Source organism: Sinocyclocheilus anshuiensis, unplaced genomic scaffold, assembly GCF_001515605.1.
Source record: "Sinocyclocheilus anshuiensis isolate Anshui unplaced genomic scaffold, SAMN03320099.WGS_v1.1 scaffold870, whole genome shotgun sequence".
In the NCBI taxonomy this organism is placed as follows: domain Eukaryota; kingdom Metazoa; phylum Chordata; class Actinopteri; order Cypriniformes; family Cyprinidae; genus Sinocyclocheilus; species Sinocyclocheilus anshuiensis.
Window position 1 is genome coordinate 2,201,738 of NW_015540842.1, and position 22,191 is coordinate 2,223,928.

Here is a 22,191-nt window from a genome sequence, read left to right on the forward strand (position 1 = left end):
GTGTGTGTGTATATATATATATATATATATATATATATATATACTCATTTATATATTTTAATTTGTTCATTTATATTTAAACAGACTGAAAAGTTGTAAATAAAACTTCTGAATGAAAGGCACAGTAAAATCAGACATAGCTGATAGCTGATAGTGATACTCAACTGAAATAGAAGTACAGTACAAAAGCGGACAGTTATTTATGCACGCAAAAAAATCTCTCACGTGCCAACACTTAAAGAGAGGCCATCCGGACACCGGTTTAGATTTGACAAGAGCGGAGGGATCTTCACTGATAATGGCTGATGGACACTTATTGCTTTGACTCTGACTGGCCAGAACCCAAACCGGGAAATGATAATAATAAAAAAGATTCAAATCTTAATTCATTTCATTCATTTGCACTGGCAGAAACATCAAGTTGAAAAGTGATTAGCTAGCTTCAAAATCCAGGCTCAACGGAGTAATGCTGTCAGTCAAGCGTTAGCGTACTTCATTATCTAACGCATACTCATTAGCATACTGATCTAATTCATTGGTCCACCAAGTGCAAAATCAAACCAGGGAGTGGGGGAAAAAACAGCAGGCTGATGGCTCAAAGTTAAATGATCTTAAGTGTTAGAGACGTTTAATTAAATTTTGATTAATTCAATTGCAGAGCTGTGAAATTGAAATGTTAAGATGGATTTTAAAGATAGAAAGTTCCATTTCAGTTCCATTTCCATTGCTCGTTCACACGTCAAGGAGTTGATAGTGCCGCATCACGCCGTGTGCTGGTACATTATTTATAGTTAACGGCCAATTAGAGACCTGGACCCCCACTCTGATTTAATAGCGCCACGTGATTTGGATTCATTGTGGCCGTCTCTCTGGACTTTGCTTTATTAATACAAACACAAATCTTCGTAACAAGTCTAATCACATTCATGAATCTGCTCCGGGGTGGTCCGACTACGCTCAGATTTTAGGCTCTGCCCTTTTAGTTCAGAGGTTTGAGTTACATAGAACCAGACTCTTTGGTATATGCAAAGCAATTCCAACTCATTTCCCCTCTCCAATCTGCTCTAATTATGTACAGACTTCCACATCCTCTCTACCATCTCAAAATTATGCTTTACGCCAAACTCATTCTTCCTGGAATGTAAGTGAATCAATTAGGCAGAAGACGTATGCTGAAAAGTTTTGGACAGAGTTAATGCTCGTGTACTGACTTTCCCAGCTGCCTTTCGAGGGGTCGCCATTTTGCAAGTAAACATCCAGCGAGAAACCGGAGGATGTTGACAATGGTGACGTAACCGCTGCCTTTATTGCAAAATAAACTATTGAATAAAAGCAATCAACTCAAGACATTTCAATAATTTAAAGATCAGCGTAAGCTAAACAAAACGTACACATAACAGATTGTAGTGTGAAGAACGATTGGTCTGAGATAAAGTCACAGAAGACCGAAGCTTCGTCAGGGGATCCCCAAACCCTGAAGATGTCGTCGGCCATTAATGTGTGAACTTTGAGCGTTGACAGGGATGGGCGGTCATTACCTAGCGGTACCACTTAGCTGGGTTAAGTACTCGCGCAGTTCTTTAGCTGCCTGGAAGCGGCCGTAACGCTTTTTAGGGTTGGCGCATTCATCCAACAGGGCTTCGAGCTGGCCGTCTTTGGCTATGTGTGGCGGGGGGTCGTGAAGAAGGCCACCGGAGCTGCCCCGCCACACAGCATATCGTGAAAGCAGATTTTGACAGATGGCGTAATAATTGTGGTCCACTGTGACCCGCGAGCACAACATGTCTTTAGAGAAGGAGAGACAGGCCTCCTTGTCGCACTCCTCAAACTTGCTCTCGTACCAGACGTCGTAGTTCTCAGGCTTATCTACAGGAAGATTACAGAAACAAGAGTAAATATGCAGTAGTTGAAGAAAATGTATGACAGACAAACTGAATTTGCTCTTTCATGTGTTGTAGGTTTTTGTAAAGTCTACGACAAGTTTCAAAATAACGTGATGCTTTTTTGTTTGGATATATGCATTTATTCTAAAAAAAGAATACAAAAAATGCAATTAACTCATACAATGAATTGATGTTTCCAATGGCTAAATTAAAGTTAATTTTGATATAAAAAATTTCAGGGTGATACAACTGCCCTGATATCACAATGCAGGCAAAAATATTACTATTTTAAATAATAATAATAGTAGGGGTGACCTTGAATGGTCGAAGATTTGATGCTTCGATAGGAGGAGCCTGGTTCGACTACCAATCACAGTCAAATATTTGCAGAGGTGTTATGATCATGCCATTTTGGCTATATGGGGGTGGTCAATGTCTGATTTCACATAGAACTACCGTTTTCTCCCAATAAGTTAATATACAGACTGTTCAAAGAAAGAAGCTTTTAAAAAATATTTTACGTGCATGAATAAATCCAGCCACCCCACGGACAGCTTTAAGTTTCACTTTCCATAATCCGTGACCGACAGAGGAGCATCTTGGCGGCAGAAATTTAAATCTTTAACAAGACTCAAATTGACAGGCAGAGTGATAGACTATATTTTTTCCCGATCAGGTAGGGTACAAGTGATTTCAAAACATTTCTGCCGGTGCTATTTGATTTTTAGCTGCTGTGAACATAGGTGCCAGTCCCGTTGGTGACTGGGATCATACAAACTTGATATTATTTATTCACTATCATTTTGGCGAAACTGCTGACAATCTATCCAATGCATACTTGTGTCTGCGTTCTGGAGAGACTCAAAATGTTTATTTTTGTCCAGTGCTTAGTCCAGTGAAAGCTCACGAATCTGCTCATTATAACAAAACTTCATGAGATCGCGATGAACTAAGATGAGGGACAGCTTTTTAGTGATAATAAAGGCAGTGCTCTTTGTGTGCTCGCTAGGCTATATTGTACGGTGGCCAGGAAGTGCAAAGCAAATCACAATTCTGAAAACAAAATAACAAATTACAAACGCAAATGCAAGTCTAAAAAACAAAATAACAATTCAGAAAGCACAACAACAATTCAGAAAACATTATAACAAGTCAGAAAACACAATGACAAATTCGAAAACAAAAGTCAGAAAACACAACGAAATTGTGTTTTCACACAACGAAATAAAATACTGCTATTTTCACTAAGAGCAAATACCTATTTACACTGTTAAAATAGCAGGATTTCTACTATCAAGTATACTACTTGTTGCAAATAGTGGCAATTATCTGCACTTCAGTATTGTAGTACATTATAAAACAGTATGCAATAATAATGTATTGAGGAAAAAAAAGTTCGGCAAAAGACGGGATCGAATCCGGGTTGATCGCGTCAAAAAGCCAACGACACGCGCTTATCCATCTGCGACACTGGAGCTGATGATTTACAGCCACTTTTAACTAAATGTAAATAGACAACCCGTATTTTTAATTCCAGAGTGCCTATAATCCTTTCAGAATTTGCACAAAACTTTTATTTTTGGGCCACATACACACTGCAAAGTTTTGGGAATGACATCTGCATATTTATGCGGGATTCACACTCGCAAGAGCAATGGACAGGACTAAATTATACATGAAAATGTATGTGAATTGAGGCTAGAGCACACATTCTAAAGCACCCTCCGTATTTAATTCTGAAACCAGGCCTGTATAAAACTAGCTGTGTTTGAGCAGTTTTCACAGCAGCTCATATTTATGCGATCGCATGGAGTTTTATGTTGCAGTAGGCTATGCTTCAAAGTCGGAAAAAAATAGCAGGATATTTGTTCATTTCCACCATGAAAATCTCTGTTTTAGAATTTACATTTCTTAAAAAAATGACCAGTATTTTTTTAATTTTAAAATTGAAAACAATATCTGCTTTTTATAAATCATATTTGGACAAACTCATTCAGTCTGAACACAGTGAAAATATCAGTCGATGGACCAAGAGAGCAATTTGTGACTTAGAAATAGCACAGAAGCAATCAGGTGGACATTTCTGAAGTACAGCATGTTCCTTCCTTAACAAATTGGTCTGTTTCTCTACCCAGAACACCGATCCAACCTTCATCTTCACACTTATTTTTTAAGGACCTGGCAACCAGTGCACATAAATAACAATCTTGATGATGGGAAACTCTTTGGAGTTGCATTAATGATTAAATTGATTAGAGTGAAACAACCCAGGAGATGCCAACCCCTAATCATGTTTGAGAAACTCCAGCCCGTCCTTCCTCAACTCCAATGACTCAATCCGTGTTTCCGGCATCAGGCTCTGCCTCAGGCCCCAGACCAGTGCCTAAACTGAATCATCGCTCAACACAGATCTGCAGATGCTGAGAGCCAAATTGAAGAGATGTCATTTACTCTGGTAGATGTCTGTGTGACTGCTGTGCTGCAACATCAAGACATATGAGGTCTCAATGTGGATCTGTGTCTTTGTACAAGTGCATATAGGTTTAAAGCCCATGAAAGACCAAGTCTTATTCTTGGTAAAGTACATATTAAACTCCATGTATGTAAAATATCTGTAGCATGCAGTTAATTAGCTCGTTTTTTTCTTCTTCATTTTTTTCCTCTTAGCATTAACACCCTTACATTGCAAGCAAGCATGCAGCACCACAAATTAATGCTATATGCAAATATAGCCACAAGCAGCAATAATTACAGTCAAAGCACATGGAAAGAGGAAATGACCATAATTATTACATTTATTGTAGAATATATATCCTGTGGATGCTGAGGATGCAGTACTTTGGGTGATTTTTAAAGCGCTCCTTAGCAGTGGAAGTTCATTTAATTTGCAATGCCCAAACGTGTCCAAATTATTATTTTTTTTCCTGAGGCAAGTCTAGACAACACATTTTATGCAAACTGGACAAACTGTTATTCCCCCCTTTTATGCTGCAAAGAGGACCAACGGCCACAGCATAATGCTTAAGTTTATACATTTTAATTATTATTATTTTTTTTTTTTAAAACACAAACTGCATACATGACATGGTATCATTCTTATGTATTAATATTTATACAAAATGTTTTATTAAGCTGTATTTTTTTTCCTCTATTATTAATGTTATATTTATAAAATAATGTTTAAGGATTATTCAAATCAATTCGATGAAAATGTAGTATACAGATGAAAAGGATCTTTTCATTAAACAAATCATTCTTGAATGAAAATGTGACAATATAGCTTGAATAGAACAGTCCACAGTTACATGCTATTAAAGGGGTCATATGATGTTGCTAAAAATAACATTATTTTGTGTATTTGGTGTAATGAAATGTGTTTATGCGATTTAAGGTAAACAAAACACACATTATTTTCCACATACTGTACATTATTGTTTCTCCTCTATGCCCCGCCTTTCTGAAACGCGTCGATTTTTACAAAGCTCATCGGTCTGAAAAGCGAGGTGTGCTCTGATTGGCCAGCTATCAAGTGCGTTGTGATTGGCTGAATACCTCAAGCGTGTGACGGAAATGTTACACCCCTATCATACTGTGATGCCCTGTCCAGCCGGAGCGACGAGACAAAAACATTAAAACCCATTATAAACGAGGCATTGGTTGCATCCAGTGGGGACATAATTACAGATTATAATGACTTATACTGTCTTTTTACGCGTTGCATTGTATCGCGCCGCGTAAACAAAACCATGTCTGCATTTGTGATCGGAGAAATGACAAACAACAAACAGCGGCAAGCACATGTGACGACCCTGGGCTTCGTCCACGGTGAAAGCTGATCCGGTGATCCACAGCGCGAAGTTGATGCATTTCCTCAGCAACCAGCACGGATCAGCAACCAGGCATGACGAAGCAGATATCGTCCTCTTTTGGAAGGCCAAACAAAGTAGTTTCGCTTTCACAACGAAACACACAGCATCTCCACAATATGGCGGCGGCCACAACAATACTACAGGGAGAATAAAAGTTACACCTTCTTTCTTTGCATGAACATTTGGGCGGCGTTATGCAAATCTTCCCACATCGTGACTTAGACATGTGGGGGCGTGTTAGAATGAGCCGTTTTAGGTAGGCGTGGTTGACTCTTAACTTTTATAAAGAATATCTCTTTGGATTTGAGACTTTAGCCTTTGCAACTTTACAGATCTTCTTTATGCACCAAGAGCTTGTAACACTCCAAAGAGAAAGGAAAACTTGAAATTGCATCATATGACCCCTTTAAAACTATTTGTTCCAATAATAATTACATTTATTGTGTTTTTATATTTTAAAACGGTTAATAAAGGAGTCACTGCTGCTGTCAAGGAATGTTTACGTTCACTGTTTATAATTTGCTTTAATGTATAAAAATAAAGTAAAAATAAATAAATAAATAAAATAGTTAAATTGTTATAGGGTACGTGTTCCAAAGGTGTTCCATCTATTAAACCATGAAATTTCACCAAAATTGGTACAGACTACACATAGTTTTGTATTGTGAAAACACTTAGACACTTTGAGATTTTTTTTGCAAAAAAGATAAATGAAGAAAAAAAAGAAAATTACAATAAAAAATAAAAACAGATACAGATCAAAAAGTAGAGCATGTCAAAGACATTGTCGACAAACGATCACATTTCAATAACTGCATAAAAAAACATACCAATCACAATAACGATATATAAAGCTTAACCTATAAAACATTTTACAGTCCTCTACATTATATTCAAGTCTGAATTCAGGTTGTCCTCAACCTCTGCATCCCCTCCCTCTCTTCCCTTCTCTTTTGGTGTCTTTACAAACACATCATCTTAATCTGTGCTCTATTATGTCTGGAGAAGACATCCGCCCATTGCAAGGATGGAAGGAAGCTACTTGATCATCTTTAGCAGGCCAGAGAGACAAATGTGATTGTGAGCGTCAGTGGAGCGGAGCTGTGCTCCAGATCTAAATTCATTTTAGGCTGTGGCTTTCCCTGCGTCGCTGGTCTAGACAAACATTCTGTATCCAAGACTTGTGCTGGGCTCTCTCCAAAGCACTGCAGATAATTTCATTACAGAGCTGCGGATCAATGTCGCTTTGTGCTCTTTAAATACTGCACTGGTGAACTTGCAGCCTAATTGACTGGCCTTTTGTACCATCAAATTGTTCATAACAAAGAGTATTTTTGGTCTTAATCTATTCGCACAGTTGTCGAAATGTGTTTCTTCATCAAATTCTTGATGTAACGCAAAACTTCCTGTCAAGACTGATTACAATGGCTGCCATTCACTAACCAACCATGCAAAACACGTGTGCATAAAATCATGATTCATCACAGTTTACAATAAAATTGACTAAATAAAAAATAAAAACACACACACGCACACAAGAACCAATAAAAACCATACAGCAAATATAAAGAAACAAATGCAAATCAAAATATATATAAAAAGGATGGATGGATATTAAATATAAACGCGATGGATGGATATTAAATATAAACAGGATGAATGGATGGATGGATAAATATAAACAGGATGGATAAATATAAACTAGATGGATGGAAAAACACAGACATAGATCGATAGACGGATAGGATAGATGACAGATTAATGAACGGAAGGATATATAGATACATATAAATAACGGATGGATGGATAAATACATATAAATGATGGATGAATAGTTAAATATAAATTATGGATAGATTATAGATTATAGACAGATAATAAATATAAACAAACAACAACAAAAACAACACTACTACTACTACTACTACTACTAATAATAATAATAATAATAATAAATAATAATAATAATAATAATAATCATTATTATTATTATTATATTTACAAAAACAAAACTAAGTAACCCCACAATATGTACCAGTAGTGTCACTCAGTACCAGTTTCTGGGTTTAATAAAATAAAAATAATACATTTTAAAATGTTCGATAGATTGTCTTTAAAAATGTAACAGATTTTGTGTTTGTATTTCAACTGCTTGAGAACGGCACTAGTGTCTGTATTTAAAGATCTTTAATGATGAATGGCTGTAAAGTTATTGTGCACCAAGCCCTTACATGGAGATCAGCTGGGTGTGTATTATGCTACTCATCCATAGTCCAGAATAATCCAGATTCATTAAAATCACAAGGGTAAGAAATTACCATGCGTACACACCTGTTGTGAATCCAGTGGACATTTAGCATGAGAATGTTTTTGACTCACATATTTACGAAACTTAAAGGTTTTTATTTGTGAATGAAACCCAGCATCCTTAAGCTTGCTTGTAAAAACAGTGTCTAGCTTTAGTACTCCTTCAAAGCTGAGCTAAAACAATTTAAATTCATCCTAGCGGAGCTGTTTGACTGGTAAAAGGGGACACCCTCCCCTCGAGGGCTCGCTCCCACTTCAATGACAGAGCTTCTTCTGTGAGGCTTTTGGCACCGTGACAAGTCACCATTGAAGAAAGACCCGACTGGCGTCTCTCTGTCCTCATGTGTTAGTCTCTCGCGCACCCGCCCGCACAGACACATATTCTATCCGAGGCTTTCAGGAACAAACCTTGTTCTCTGAATAGTGTTCTATCTGATGTTGGGTATCTCCCCTGAGATTCCGGTCCCAAAACACAAAGGTACAACACAAAATGTCTCTGCACGCTGGTGACGCACTCAATTCTGACGTGCCGGGTGTGTAACAGCACTTTCTGCATCATTCTGGGTTCTAAAGGCATTTATCGGGGTGTATAATCAACAAATTCAGCACAACTCGTCACTACCTATTATCGTTATATGCACAAAAAAGTAGTGCTGGGTGGTATACCGGTTCATACCGAATACCGGTGTTTATTTTTGTTATGATATGAATTTTTAAAATACCGCAATATGTCTAAGTATGTCGCTTAAACAACATTCGGAACGGAACGCGACACTGTTTGAAAGGGGTCCCTTTTCACTGTTGCGTCGTTGTCGTGAGGGAACAGCTGTATGTGTTACTAAGCGTAAAAGTTCCGAAACTGAAGCTGTAGAACTAATAGAACGTGATTACACAGAAGAACTCAATCACAATATCCACACTGACCGCCACAAATATCCACCGCCCGCTGCCATCAGCTCCCGCGTCTCACACACACGAACGCGTCTTTAGCACTAGATTTAGCAACTTTCAGACCCTTTTAGCTGCTTTTTTCCATAGAATATTCATACTGACAAACCTAGATTTCCTCTCTCAATCCGTAGAAAATATGGTTAACACCCGGTCATGCATGAAAAAAAAAATACCGTCATGTTGGAAACTGAAAATACTGTGATATAAATTTTTGGTCATACCGCCCGCCCAGCACTACAAAAAAGTCTCTCTGTGTTCCAAAAGAGATTTGGAATGATATGAGGGCGAGTTAATTATGACTTAATTTCCATTTAAAAAAAGCAGTTGATTGGGTGTCAGGAGAAAAGAGTTGCATATGATGCCAAACTTTGGATGCTTAAAAAAACAACAACTGATGACTTGGTTCAGCAGCCTTTACTTTTAATGCATTAATTTATGGGCTTTTTATGACTTTAATGGATTGGACTGTGAATTAAATGGAAATGAAATAAGAGAGATAGAGGATGGGATGGGGTCAGGAAAATGACACCGGGTTTGAACTTCACACAAACACACCTGCACATGCTCTACTGTAGCGTTGAAGCTTCTCTGAGCATCATACACTCATTATATTTATGCAGATGTAACTGGTTTAATCTTATAGAATAGTCAGCCTTCAAAATTATGAGAATAATACAATTTTGACAGTGGGAATGAATACAGAATCAACTACATTGGCCAAGTTAGTGACAATGGCATTTGTTTGTGAGAGTGAATCCTTTAATGTCATAATTCATTCAATAATTACATTTCTGTCATCATTTTGTCACTCACGTTGATCCAAACATTTATCTCTGTATTATTTTAGTATTTTGTATATATTATCACAGTATTAATATTCTGAATCTGCTTTTATTAATTTTCAATTTTTATTTTAATTTTAGTCCAAGTTTTACTAATTGCTTGTCATTTTCATTTTTGTATTTCTATTTAGATTGTACTTTTATTTCAGTTTTAGGCCGTCATTTTAGTATTTATTTTTTTTTATTTCCAAGTTGCAAACATTCCAAAAATGTTTAATTTTCAAGTTTTTATTTTATTTATTATTATTTTTATTTCATAGTTTTAAAGTTTTATTCAACAATAACAAAACTGTTCCAAACTCGTATGCATTTCTGTTTTATGTGGAACTCAAAAGGTTATATTCTGAAAAAAAAAAAAAAAAAGTCTGCTAAAGTTATTTTGAACCCTTCTGACTTCCTTTGTTAGGGCAAAAACTATTAAACATTATTATTATTATTATTATTATTATTATTACTTCATAATTTAATAATAGTTATTATTACCCATGTGTATGATTAATGGAGCTAACACCACAACAGTATCTAAGTATCCTGTAGTCCTCTGAAGTCATACGACAGGTTTGTGTGTAGAACAAACCAAAATTGAGGCTTACAAGAGAAGTACTACTGCCAGGCTCATGAAAAAAAATGAAAAAAAAGTTAAGTCTCATTTAATTTATTTCACAGAATTGCTTAGATTTTCCAAAACCATTGTTAGCAAAATATGGTCACAAGTTCCTTCATTACTACCATAGTTCAACAATTTGGCATTTCCCGAAACATAATTAAAATGAAAAGCATGGCAAATGTGTGGTTGGAATGTTAGAAGCATATGACATGTGGACTTCGATGGATCATGCTCTTGGGCAAATAAGCAAGCTTTTTCTGTATCAGTCATTCCATTTAAAGAGCAGGTCATATGGTATTTTAAAGTGTCCTAATATTGTGCTGGAGTCCCCTACAACAGGTTTAAATGCATTTAAGGTCAGAAAACATTGTAATTTTCTCAGAACATACAATTAATATTAGAGTCATTTGCCAATGATTTCTAAACTATTCGTTCCAAGCAAGTTCGGAGCAAACCCCTCCCTTCCATAAGCCTACTCTGCTCTGATTGGTCAGCTGGCCAAGCCTGTTGTGATTGGCACAGAAAGGAGTCCTTGAGCAAGTTAAGGAGCGCTACCATTGACAAAGCACCTTTGCATAAAACAATAATATAGTGCTCCAATCCATTCTTATAATAATGACATAAAATACAAAAACACTTATGCAAGCGAATCATGCCCACAGCTAAAGTGTAGTTGCTAAACTGTGAACACTTAAAACAATAATGGTGGATACGTTAGCCGAGTGCTATATGTCTACTGTAATGTTTGAAGAACGACAGACAAAAGACGCTCTGTGTCTTAACTTTTAATCAGAACACAGAACAGCTATATCACAGGTGCAGCAGCCTAACTAACTCGCTCGTCTCTCCCGCATTAACCCTATAACTGCTAGTGCAGCAAAATAAACAGCAATTTCACAATGATTATACAGACTGTGCGCTACACTACATTCTTTATTATTAAACGAAGTGATTAGAACGTCAGTCTACATTAATAGACACATTCTTAGGAAATAGTGGGTTTACAGCGAATTATCAGAACTAATTCAGTAAGACAACACTAACTAGTCTAGCGGAAGTGTTTGTGGGCAGGTCAGACTCTGTTCATATTTCGCGGGCAGGCGGGGATTATGCAAATGTGTTACCCAGTGACGTATACCGGTAACAGGCAAAAGATTTGAAAATATGACGACTCGTTTAGGCGATTCAGAACCGACTCTCTCTTTTGAGAGACAATATCTTTAATTATCATGCACTTTTTTGATTAACAACTTTGCAGAGTGTTTTCATTTAAGGATAGCTACGTTATAAACTGCAAAAGAGATATTTTTCAAAAACCCATATGACCTGCTCTTTAAATATATATACACACATTTCAATTCATATATTTTAGACATGAGTGTGTAAACAGTGCTGGGCAGTAACTGATTACATGTAATCTGTATTATGTAATCAGATTCCAAAAATTAAGAACTTGTAGCCTAATTAAAATATATTACATTCTAAAATGCTCATAATCAGATTACAGTTACTTTTTTATAAATTACATGGTTACATATTAATCACACAATGGCCGTAAAGTATTCATTATTTGATTCTTTGATTAAATTCTTTTTCTCATTTCAATTTTCAATTCTAAAATTCTACTGCTTTTACACATCTGGAACTTCTTCCAGCTTTTTATCAACTCACAAGCCCTCTGTAGTTCATAAAGTAGTGTTTAATACACTTCATGATGTTGATAAGAAAGAATGTAACATATTTTAGGTCAAAAGTAATCTAAAAAGTAATCAAAAAGTAGTCAGACTACCTAATATGTGCAGTTCAAAAGATTGTTACAAACTATAATTTCCATCATGTAATTTGTAACGGACTACAATTTGTAAGTAATATCCAGTACCTTGTGTAAATGATAACAGAATTTTTATATTCGCATTATGTGGATTGTGAAAATTTCTACAGAGAAAATTGTGTAGGATGTGTGTAGGATGCTGTTGTCACTAAGGTAAATCAAGAAACGTTGTGTGTACAGACAGAGGTTTACAGTACATATAGGAAACGGGCAATCTATTTACTTACTCTGTTTGATCAACCTCTTGTCGGCCACCACAACATTCTCCGCATCCACCACAATGACCTTCCCGTCCCGCGGGCCCACGGCGAAGTTATCGAAGCTGACGTCCAGCAGATAGAGAGCAAAGTCGAAGTCATTGTTTGTAAGCTGCTCCGCAATGTCCATCAACTGCTTGGCCAGGTCTACTCTCTTTTCCCAGGGAGCATTGAAGAAACTCCACAGCTCCTCGCCCACGTAGTTCACCGCCACCATCCGCCCGCAAGCACCCAGGTACTTCGCAAATGGCCAGCCTTCATCTGACGGGAAACTCTGAGAAGAGCACACAAGGGAACAATTTGGAGTTTATGTTCAATTAAAGTTAAAAGACCCTACTAAGTGAGTTTCGAAATTCCCATCGTACCCCTTCACCGAACTTCAAGTTCAAATGAAACCGTTTCTTCAGCCAAACTAAGTTGGCTACTCCATATGAACTTCAAATACCTTCATAGAATAACAGTAAATTGGACTACGGGGAATTGTGATTGGTTTCAACGCTGACGGCAGTGCCTCTGGTGTCCAGACTTCAAATTGAAAAGTTTTGAGATGAAAGCGAACAGCTCTGGTAAGAGGGCTACTTGAAGAGGGGGGAAAACACGACATCAATTGCATGCAAAACAGCAGGTTATTATTTTAATATGATGATTGTTTTGTCTGACTCGCATAGAGGCAGGACATTTGTGGATGCTGGGGAGGCATCTATCAGTTGTGACTTTACCTTGCTAGCCTCTTCAGATACACACAAATGAGGCAAGTGAAGCAGCTGTACCCCAGCAACTGGGTTGGTCTCTCAGGGCCTTGAGTGGGCACGTCTCATTACAGCTCCTCTGTCTATCCCATCTACCGCAATGTGGAAGTGCAGAGTCAATTAGATATGAAAGAGCACAAATTAAAGCAAAATAAAAGGAAAAACCAAATACATTCACTGTCCTGACTACACAATCTGGTTTGTTCAATCAGAGTGCCACTCTATTTTAATGAGTCATATTTGAAATGTACAAAACCTTCGTCTTGTTTTGCTCTGGGACCTTCTGGCTGATATTCAGCAATAATTTCACCTGCTTCATTTTTCCAAGCTTCTCAAATGACTCGCACGAGCTTCATTGATATTGACAGACAGCGCTGCGCAAGGGAAAAAGGCATACAACTGCAATCGGATTCGCTTTTATTTCACAGTCAGAGAAATTTAATAGTCTAGTTTAATCTGCCTCAGAATCTGGTTAAAGTTTAATGCGGAGTCTCATTAATATTTCACCATACACATATTATTTAAAAACATACAATCACTAGAAGGACGCAGAATAAAACAGCTTCTGTTCAGTCCGAGAGCTTTTTGTTACACACTCTTAAAATGGTAATGTAGAAAGGGAAAAACACAAGTGGTATCAACATGCAGCCATACTATGTATGCTATTTTTGCTGTATGTATATTGTACACATTATGCGAATACTGAAATTTGGGGTGATGGCAGTACCCCTGAAATGCTATTGGGTCAATCTCAAGTAACACTGTCCAAGACCTTTTTAAAAAATCTTTTGTAATCTTAGTATTTATGTTGGTTTTGAAAATGTTTAATTTAATGTCTCGAAAAATAGTCATATAATGTAATCATCAAGTAAAAGTTTATATATTCCTTACACCTTCAATATATGGAATGTACACATCCTAATCAATTTCCAAAAAGAAGTAATATATTTTAAATAAATAAAATGCCACACACAGATATTTTGTAAAGGTATATAAAAGATCCTAATCTTAAATATGTGCTTTTTTATTATTTTATTTTTTATAACCTAAATTAATTTTGCATATCATAAAAACAAAAACAAATGATCTGATATTTTAAGAGACATTTAGACATGGCACACAGTCATCTTGATGATCTCCTGTTTTCTGCACATTTCTGCTCACTGGTCATACCACATGACTTTTTATTTGATTATTTATAATATTTTAACAAACCTGCTTCATACTAATAATAAAATATTATCCCAAAGTACTCTTCTATTCAAGAATGTCATCTTTTTAATCAGGCTTTTTTTTCTTACCATCTAGACAGTCGCCCCCAAAAACGATATTTTAGAAATTTAAACATGCTTAATAGTAATAATAATAGAAGAGATGCATTCAAGTCTTTTTATATGCAAATTAACATATTTTTAAATAAATTAAAGATTCAGACCAGAAAAAAGTGGCATGTTATTGACTCATAAACCACAATTTATTTTTTTTTGTTCTATTTGACTGTACTACACTGAAATAAAAATGCTGCATTACATGACGCAATCACAGCCAATCAGACAACCTTTGATAATGATTGTGTAAAAAAAAAAAAAGTTGTTTCTTTTTTCTTCACAAAATTGCAAAAATGCTAAATGTTCATAATTATTTGTCACTGAAATAAAGTCAACCTAATGAGGTCATGACAACAATGTAGCTCACTACTCTATGACCAGTCTTGTGACCCACAAACACATTGCAGTGCACTCGTTACACAATAGCAATGTGACTGTCCCTCATCAGTTTTTTGTGACAACCCCATCCTTGTCTTCCTGTCCATCTGTCATTCTATCAGCGGTGTACATGCAGAAGCTAGACAGCTTTGAAGCTGCACTATTAAAGCCTTTGACTCTAGCCGCGGCCTCTAAGAAGGGGCAGATGAGATAAGACTCAAACTATCAGGCCACGCTCCAGTTAGGCCAACAGATCCAGGCAGTAAACAAAACACACACTCCCTCTAATCAGCACTAAATGTGCCAACATTTTCTACAAATTCAATTTGTTACAAAGCAGTATAAAATGGAGTGTGCAATAATAATAATATTAGCTCACTCTGATATTAGTAATTAGCGTGAGGCAAAGCAGAAGCAGGCAAGAAGTCTGGGAGTAAGGCGGTCAATACTCTATAAGAGGACTGGGTCAATCAACAGCCTCACAGCGCTGCTCATTCCCAGCACACTTCCTGTGTGGGTTTGATCAGGGGCTCTCCAGAAAGAAGGGGGAGAAATCCATGGAGAGGGGAGGAATACACCTCGCAAACCTCAAAGAGAGGGATTTGAATGGAGAAACAGCAGGCCAATTGCTTTTGTGTTGGGCTTTGTTGAAGTCTTGCTGTTAATGAGGGTTAAGGGTGGCCTTTAGCAAAGAAAGACCTGCGTAAGGAGGCCCTAAGGCTGTTCAGCATCACATTTACAGCCACTTTTATGTAGTTCATGCAGCAGCAGCTGTCAGTCTGGGACTCAAAGACGGATGAGTGGACGAGGGCCAGTGTGAGAGGGAATTTTGGGCCAGTTGACAGAATTGTCCAAATTTGGGGATGGTACTCCACTGGAATATGATAAACTCTTCCTGTGCTGACTCTTACAGTACTGACCAGAGTCAAAATGGTTGATGGTTAATTGTTTTAGCATGTGAATGTGTCAAATATGTAATATTTGTATAATTTATAAAAAAAATATATGAAAATAAAATAAAAATACAACACACACACACTACTGCTCAAAAGAAAAAAAAGAAAAATTCAGCAAGGATGCATTGAATTGATTAAAAGTGACTGTAAGACAATTATAACCAAAGATTCCTTTTTCATCCTGAAATTTTCTGTTTATCCTGAAAAAACAAAACAAAAAAGTATCATGGTTTCCAGAAAAAAAAAATATGAAGGATCATGTGACACTGAAGACTGGAGTAATGATGCTGAACATTCAGCTTTGATCACAGAATATCCTAAATATATTAAAATAGAAAACTGTTACCCTATATCGGGGTCACCAAACTTGATCCTGGAGGGCCGGTGTCCTGCAGAGTTTAGCTCCAACTTGCCTCAACACACCTGCCTGGAAGTTTCAAGTATACCTAGTAAGACCTTGATTAGCTGATTCAGTTGAGTTTAATTAGGGTTGGAGCTAAACTCTGCAGGACACTGGCCCTCCAAGACTGAGTCTGGTGACCCCTGCCCTATATTGTATTTGTTTACTGTATTTTTGATCAAATAAATGCAGACTTAATGAGCAGAAAAGACTTCAAAAACATGTATAAAAGTCTGAACTGTGTTTGAACTGTATTATTATTATTAGCTGTTAGAATGACAATATATCTAAAATCTCATTCTTGTGAATCTCATTCTTGCCACTGTCATATTAGCACACATATTTGCTCTCTCTTGAATACTGTATATCTGAAAAACATACATTCATAAAATATTTATTGTCAGTAAATTCCCAATTCACCCACTATTGGGTGATGTTATGGCCTCTTTAAATGTCTTTACAACAAACATTTAAATAATTAGCGAATAATTTAGTAAAAAGTGAAGTATTTCAGCATTTTAGCCGATGGAGAGCTGACAACTCTGCTTATTTGACGTTCCCCCAAGTGCACTTAAAACTCTAATCCAGTATCCAGGAGTTATTAACGTTACTGATGAGGCGTTGAAGTGGTAAAATAAATTGGAAACTGGGGTCTCATTTAACATTGACTAAACTTTAATATTAATAAAAAGAGGTGCGTGGGTGGAAATGTTTCCCTTTATCTTCTTTTTTTTTTTTAAAGAAGCATATTTAAGAGAGAGAGAGAGAGAGAGAGAGAGAGAGAGAGAGAGAGAGAGAGAGAGAGAGAGAGAGAGAGAGAGAGAGAGAGAGAGAGAGAGAGAGAGAGAGAGAGAGAGAGAGAGAGAGAGAGAGAGAGAGAGAGAGAGAGAGAGAGAGAGAGAGAGAGAGAGAGAGAGAGAGAGAGAGAGAGAGAGAGAGAGAGAGAGAGAGAGAGAGAGAGAGAGTTGGTGGCATTAAGAAGTGCTGAGGGAGCACAACTTCACCTGAAGTGATACAGTGGCCGCTCGGAATGATCAGTGGGACATTTTCATTCTTATTCACACAATAACCAGTGGCTTTCTCCCTCCACTGTAATTTGTTAAAAGAAGCCATATTCTATATTATACTTTTTTATTTCCTGAAATTCACTTGAATGTTTGCCCAAGGTTTCTCATCAAAAATGATTGTACATGACTTTCATCACCCTTTCCTGACATGTATCCTTGAAAATAATCAGGTTATTTTTGTTACTGTATCTATAACACATCAATAAGTAAATTATCTCTGTTATGACTGATAACCACACCCACAGGGTAACAGCTTTAAAGAAAAAAATATATGCAATATATGGCCTGGAGTCAATTAGACCATCTATTGGCCTATTCAGATTAGATTATTTTTCTCTGAGGAGACTTTGTACTTCAATCTCCTTATTGACAGGTTTGAAATAACAGAGATACTTACGATAATATCAATATTAATTATTTCTTTTATATATAAAATTGTATACATGCTGAATCAAACCCACATCCGTACATGCATACATACAGTATTGCCTTGTTTATTTCAATGGGTTTTGAAAGGTGCAACTCAAGAGGATAATTACCAATTCAAATCTTGTAAAACCAATAGAAATCCCAATTCAATCTGATTTTTTTTTAATCACAGTCCTGTTAATAACTGGAACCACAATTGCATTTAGAATTCAGCTACATATAACTAATAACAACATAATATGATATTAAATATTTGTGACTTGTGTGAGGTTTATTTTGGCTAAATGTCATACCTATGTAATAAATCATAAAAAAAAAATTCAAACCGGGAGGTTGAAAAAAGAGAGAACATAAGGAAGAGAGAATGAGACAGAAACCGTGTGCCCAGCAGATCTCTAGAGAATCTCACCCTGCTGAAAATGAAACAGCCTCAGACAAATGGCTTTCCTCCAGAGGAGAGGATGAAAAGAGTAAACCTGCAGTTTTTACAATGTCATGCCCTTCCAAACAGCATCTCGCATGAGAGCAGCTCTGTTGTGTGCTTGTGTTTGTAAGAGTGGATCTTTGGGTCAGATAACAATTTGGTAAGGCTATTGTTGATCAATGTGATTTTTGCAATCTTACCCCACACATGTAAAGATGAAAAAAAACTGTGCGCGAATTGGGTTTCTGTGACATGTTTTGTCAGAGAACAGCAATTTGTACTAATATACAGAGATAGTTCACCCAAATATAATTATTATAATTTTTTTTTTTAAATGTGACAATTTGTCGTTTAATGTGATTCAGAATTATTTTTCCATAGTTCATAACATTTATTTATATTCTTATCTGTAAATTCACAAGAGTATTTCCATTTTTCAAAAAGGTTTAACCTGACAGTAAGCGAGACACTATTAAACATCAAAGACTTAATTAAATCACTGAGTGCATATGTGCATTAACCACAGAGCGCAACAGAGAAAGGGAGTGTAATAATCTGAACTAAAATATTCATTTTTATAAAATATTTGTTGAGGTTTAAAATTGACTATATTTTATTTAAAGGGGTCATATGATGCTTTTTTAAAGATCATTATTTTGTGTATTTGGTGTAACAGAATATGTTGACATGCTTTAATGTTCAAAAAACACATTATTTTTCAAATACTGTACATTATTGTAGATCCTCTATGCCCCGCCTCTCTCAAACGCTTCATTTTCTACAAAGTCCCTCCTTCCGACAAGCGCAGTCTGCTCTGATTGGCCAGCTGACCCAGTGCATTGTGATTGGCCGAACACCGCAAGCACTCGTCGGAAATGTAACGCCCCTTACCATAATCGCCAGCTTCATCTTTCAAAATAAATGTAAAGACAGAGCCCGAAAGGGGAACAGAGTCGCGTGACAGACACAGTGATGAAGCTGGTATGTGTTTGCAGTACACAAGCCACGGTTAAGACAGCTGACTCCACTGTGATGTGACCCTGTCTCTCTCTCTCTCTCACACACGCACGCGCGCACGCACACACACGCGCACACACACGCATTTGAACAGTCAATAGCAAATACTTAAACTAATAACAAAACAGTAGCTGACTCAGAAGCGCCAGATTGTCATAGCAAAGTCAGAATTACCTCCTCTCCTAGGTTCATGAAATGGTCGTCCATAAAATGCATTGCTGTTCTGCTGCAAGTAATCTTAAAGATTTCTAAATGCATCTACTTTCGGAAGACCAAATAAAGTGCTTTTGCTTTCGCCTAGAAACACACAGCGTCTCCCTGACATGGCTGCTTCAACACTAACTGCGGTTACTGAAACCACGCCTTCTTTCTTTGCGTGCACATTTGGGCGGCATTATGCAAATATTTCCACATAGTGAGGTAGATATGTGGGGGCGTGTTAGAACGAGCCGTTTTAGGGGGGCGTGGCAGAGTCTTAACTTTGATAAAGAATATCTCTTTGGTTTTGAGACTTTAGTCTTTGCAACTTCAGGGATCTTATCTATGCACAGCTTGTAACACTCCAAAGAGAAAGGAAAACTTGAAATCGCATCATATGACCCCTTTAAATGTAGTACATTTTCTAAATGTATGTAGAGAACCATTATGTAGGGATTTGTTTTTGTCAATAATATTTTAATTTATATTTTATTATCTGAATGATGGTATTAACAGAACACATGAGTATTTTAAGTATAGTTTAATTGAGAATCATCATTCAATCCACTATTCCTGTGGAACTCAAATTACGATATTCTGTGTTTAATAAACTTTTAAACAAAGGAATTGCTGGGCATATACTGTAGATGTAGAATCCACAGCACCTACAAAATATGATTTGCTCTCATGAGAGAAACTGGTATATTTAAATTAGTCAGATATGGTTAGAGAGTGTGTACTGAAGATAGAGATGGCCCTATGATTCGTGATTAACATACCTTTTAATTATTCTGTATGAAATGCAAATATAGGTAAAAATGTCAAAGGTGAAATTGGCTGGAAACATGCGCTGATGTTTAATTTAATAGCATGGCACGAACATCATTAAGCAGATGTTCTTGTTAGTGCTTCATCTTGTCCTGTACTGGATCAGTCACAGAATTAATTTGTTCGCCCAGTAAAATTTCCATCACAAACTCCTTGTTGTTGACTTGTCTGATTGTCTTGTAGTGCTGCTGTTCTGTCAGCAGTACCTGCTGTACCTGCTTACCCATTAAACAACCGTAACAAATAATATAGCATTTTATTGTTCTAGTTTAAACCTCTTCCAATGTCAGCCAGGGTTATTTTTAAAACCCACTTGTATAATTAACATATGTGCCAATAGCAGATTCTCTGCTGGTGCAAAACCCTCTGAAAACAAGTGTCAAATGTATTGGTACCATATCACAGAAGAGTTCTGTCCATATGAGCTTTGCATACCCAAACCATTTGAGAGAATGACCTCATGGACGGACTAAATATTAGCATTACTATAAATTCCCATGTCATTTGAGGTGTACCATAAAGCTTACATAAGAAAATGTTGGAAACACGTGTAACTCTGTCAATTATTTTTGCAATACTATGGTAATTGTCTGCAAATCTGGGAAACATGCCAGAGCAAACTTATCAAAGTGAACATTTCTGAAGAGTTTTATTGTTCCATTTGTTTTCCCTATGCTTGACCAGTTTTGCGTGTGGTGTTTCTTATTTATTGTCTCTAATAAGTCACCACTCGTAACTTCCATATTAGTTATTGGCCCTTTTTTTCATTATCAGGTATATCATAATCAGTGTTGGGAAGGTTACTTTGGAAATGTAATAGGTTACATATTACAAGTTACCCTATTTAAAATGTAATAGTAGTGTAACTTTTTCAATTACTTTATTAAACTAATGTAACATTACTTTTGATTACTTTTTGATTACTTTTCTAAATTTCTAATGAATCTTTATTTGCAACTGTTAATAATTTTCAAACATTTACACCATGCAGGGTTAACCTTACAGTAGTGCTTAACACTGTCAGACTTTCAAAATCCTTCATCATTTGAATTAAGATGATCAAATTTGAACACATCCACCACAAAATCAGACTTTAGTACTGCCTTTTACTTTGAGATTGATCTGAAGTTCAATGCAAATTTAAAATCATAAGAAATAGTTTACTGATACTGTTTTTGAAACCAAATCTTTGCATAACTACAGGAAGCACTGCATCTAACAATGGTTTGGAAAATAAATAGTTAATTAAAAAATAATAATAAATAAAAGCATATACATCAACTCAAATACGGTTATCTAATAAGCATGTGTTCTATTCTGTGTACTAAACTCCTGAAACATTGGTGTCTCTTTGTATATGATATGACGATAGTTTTCTCAAAATAAGTAAAATGCTCATGAAGTGACTCAGAGCAGATCTAGAGATTATGTTTATGTGTTCACGTACTCATATTGAGGCGGCAGAGGTGCAAACACTGCGAGCTTCAGTAGGCCTGTGTAGTAAATGAAACCGCATGTCTGTGCCATTAATTTCCACGAGTTTTTCCCTTACAAAAATTTACCATGCTTTTATTATAGTAAAAGTACAGTAACATGTTTTTTTTGGGGTTTTTTTTGCAAATAGATTACCATTTGTATTCATTTTTACTACAAATTCCATGGTTAAACTATGGTTAGTGTAGCAAAAACCATGGTTAATTTGGGGTTACCATGGTTTAACAAAAATAGTAAAATCTTGTTGTCTGCCCTAGCTCCCCCTAAACCTATTATACGATATGATTATTTGTCTGCTAAAGGACTACTGTAACATTACAATAGATAATAATGATGTCCTTTATACAGTATTTTGAGTGATGACTGATGAGCAATG

General features: G+C 36.4%; 1 protein-coding gene across 1 annotated transcript in view; it reads right to left on the reverse strand.

Moving 5' to 3' along the window:
- Positions 1-52: 52 nt before the first annotated feature.
- Positions 53-22,191, reverse strand: part of dipk2ab (divergent protein kinase domain 2Ab) — a 47,166-nt gene continuing 25,027 nt past the window's right edge. The window contains exons 3-4 of the mRNA XM_016484886.1: positions 12,518-12,821; positions 53-1,866 (exon numbers count right to left, since the gene is read on the reverse strand). Of these exons, the coding sequence (XP_016340372.1) occupies positions 1,535-1,866; positions 12,518-12,821 (636 nt within the window). The 3' untranslated portion in view covers positions 53-1,534. The remainder of the gene's footprint in view (positions 1,867-12,517; positions 12,822-22,191) is intronic.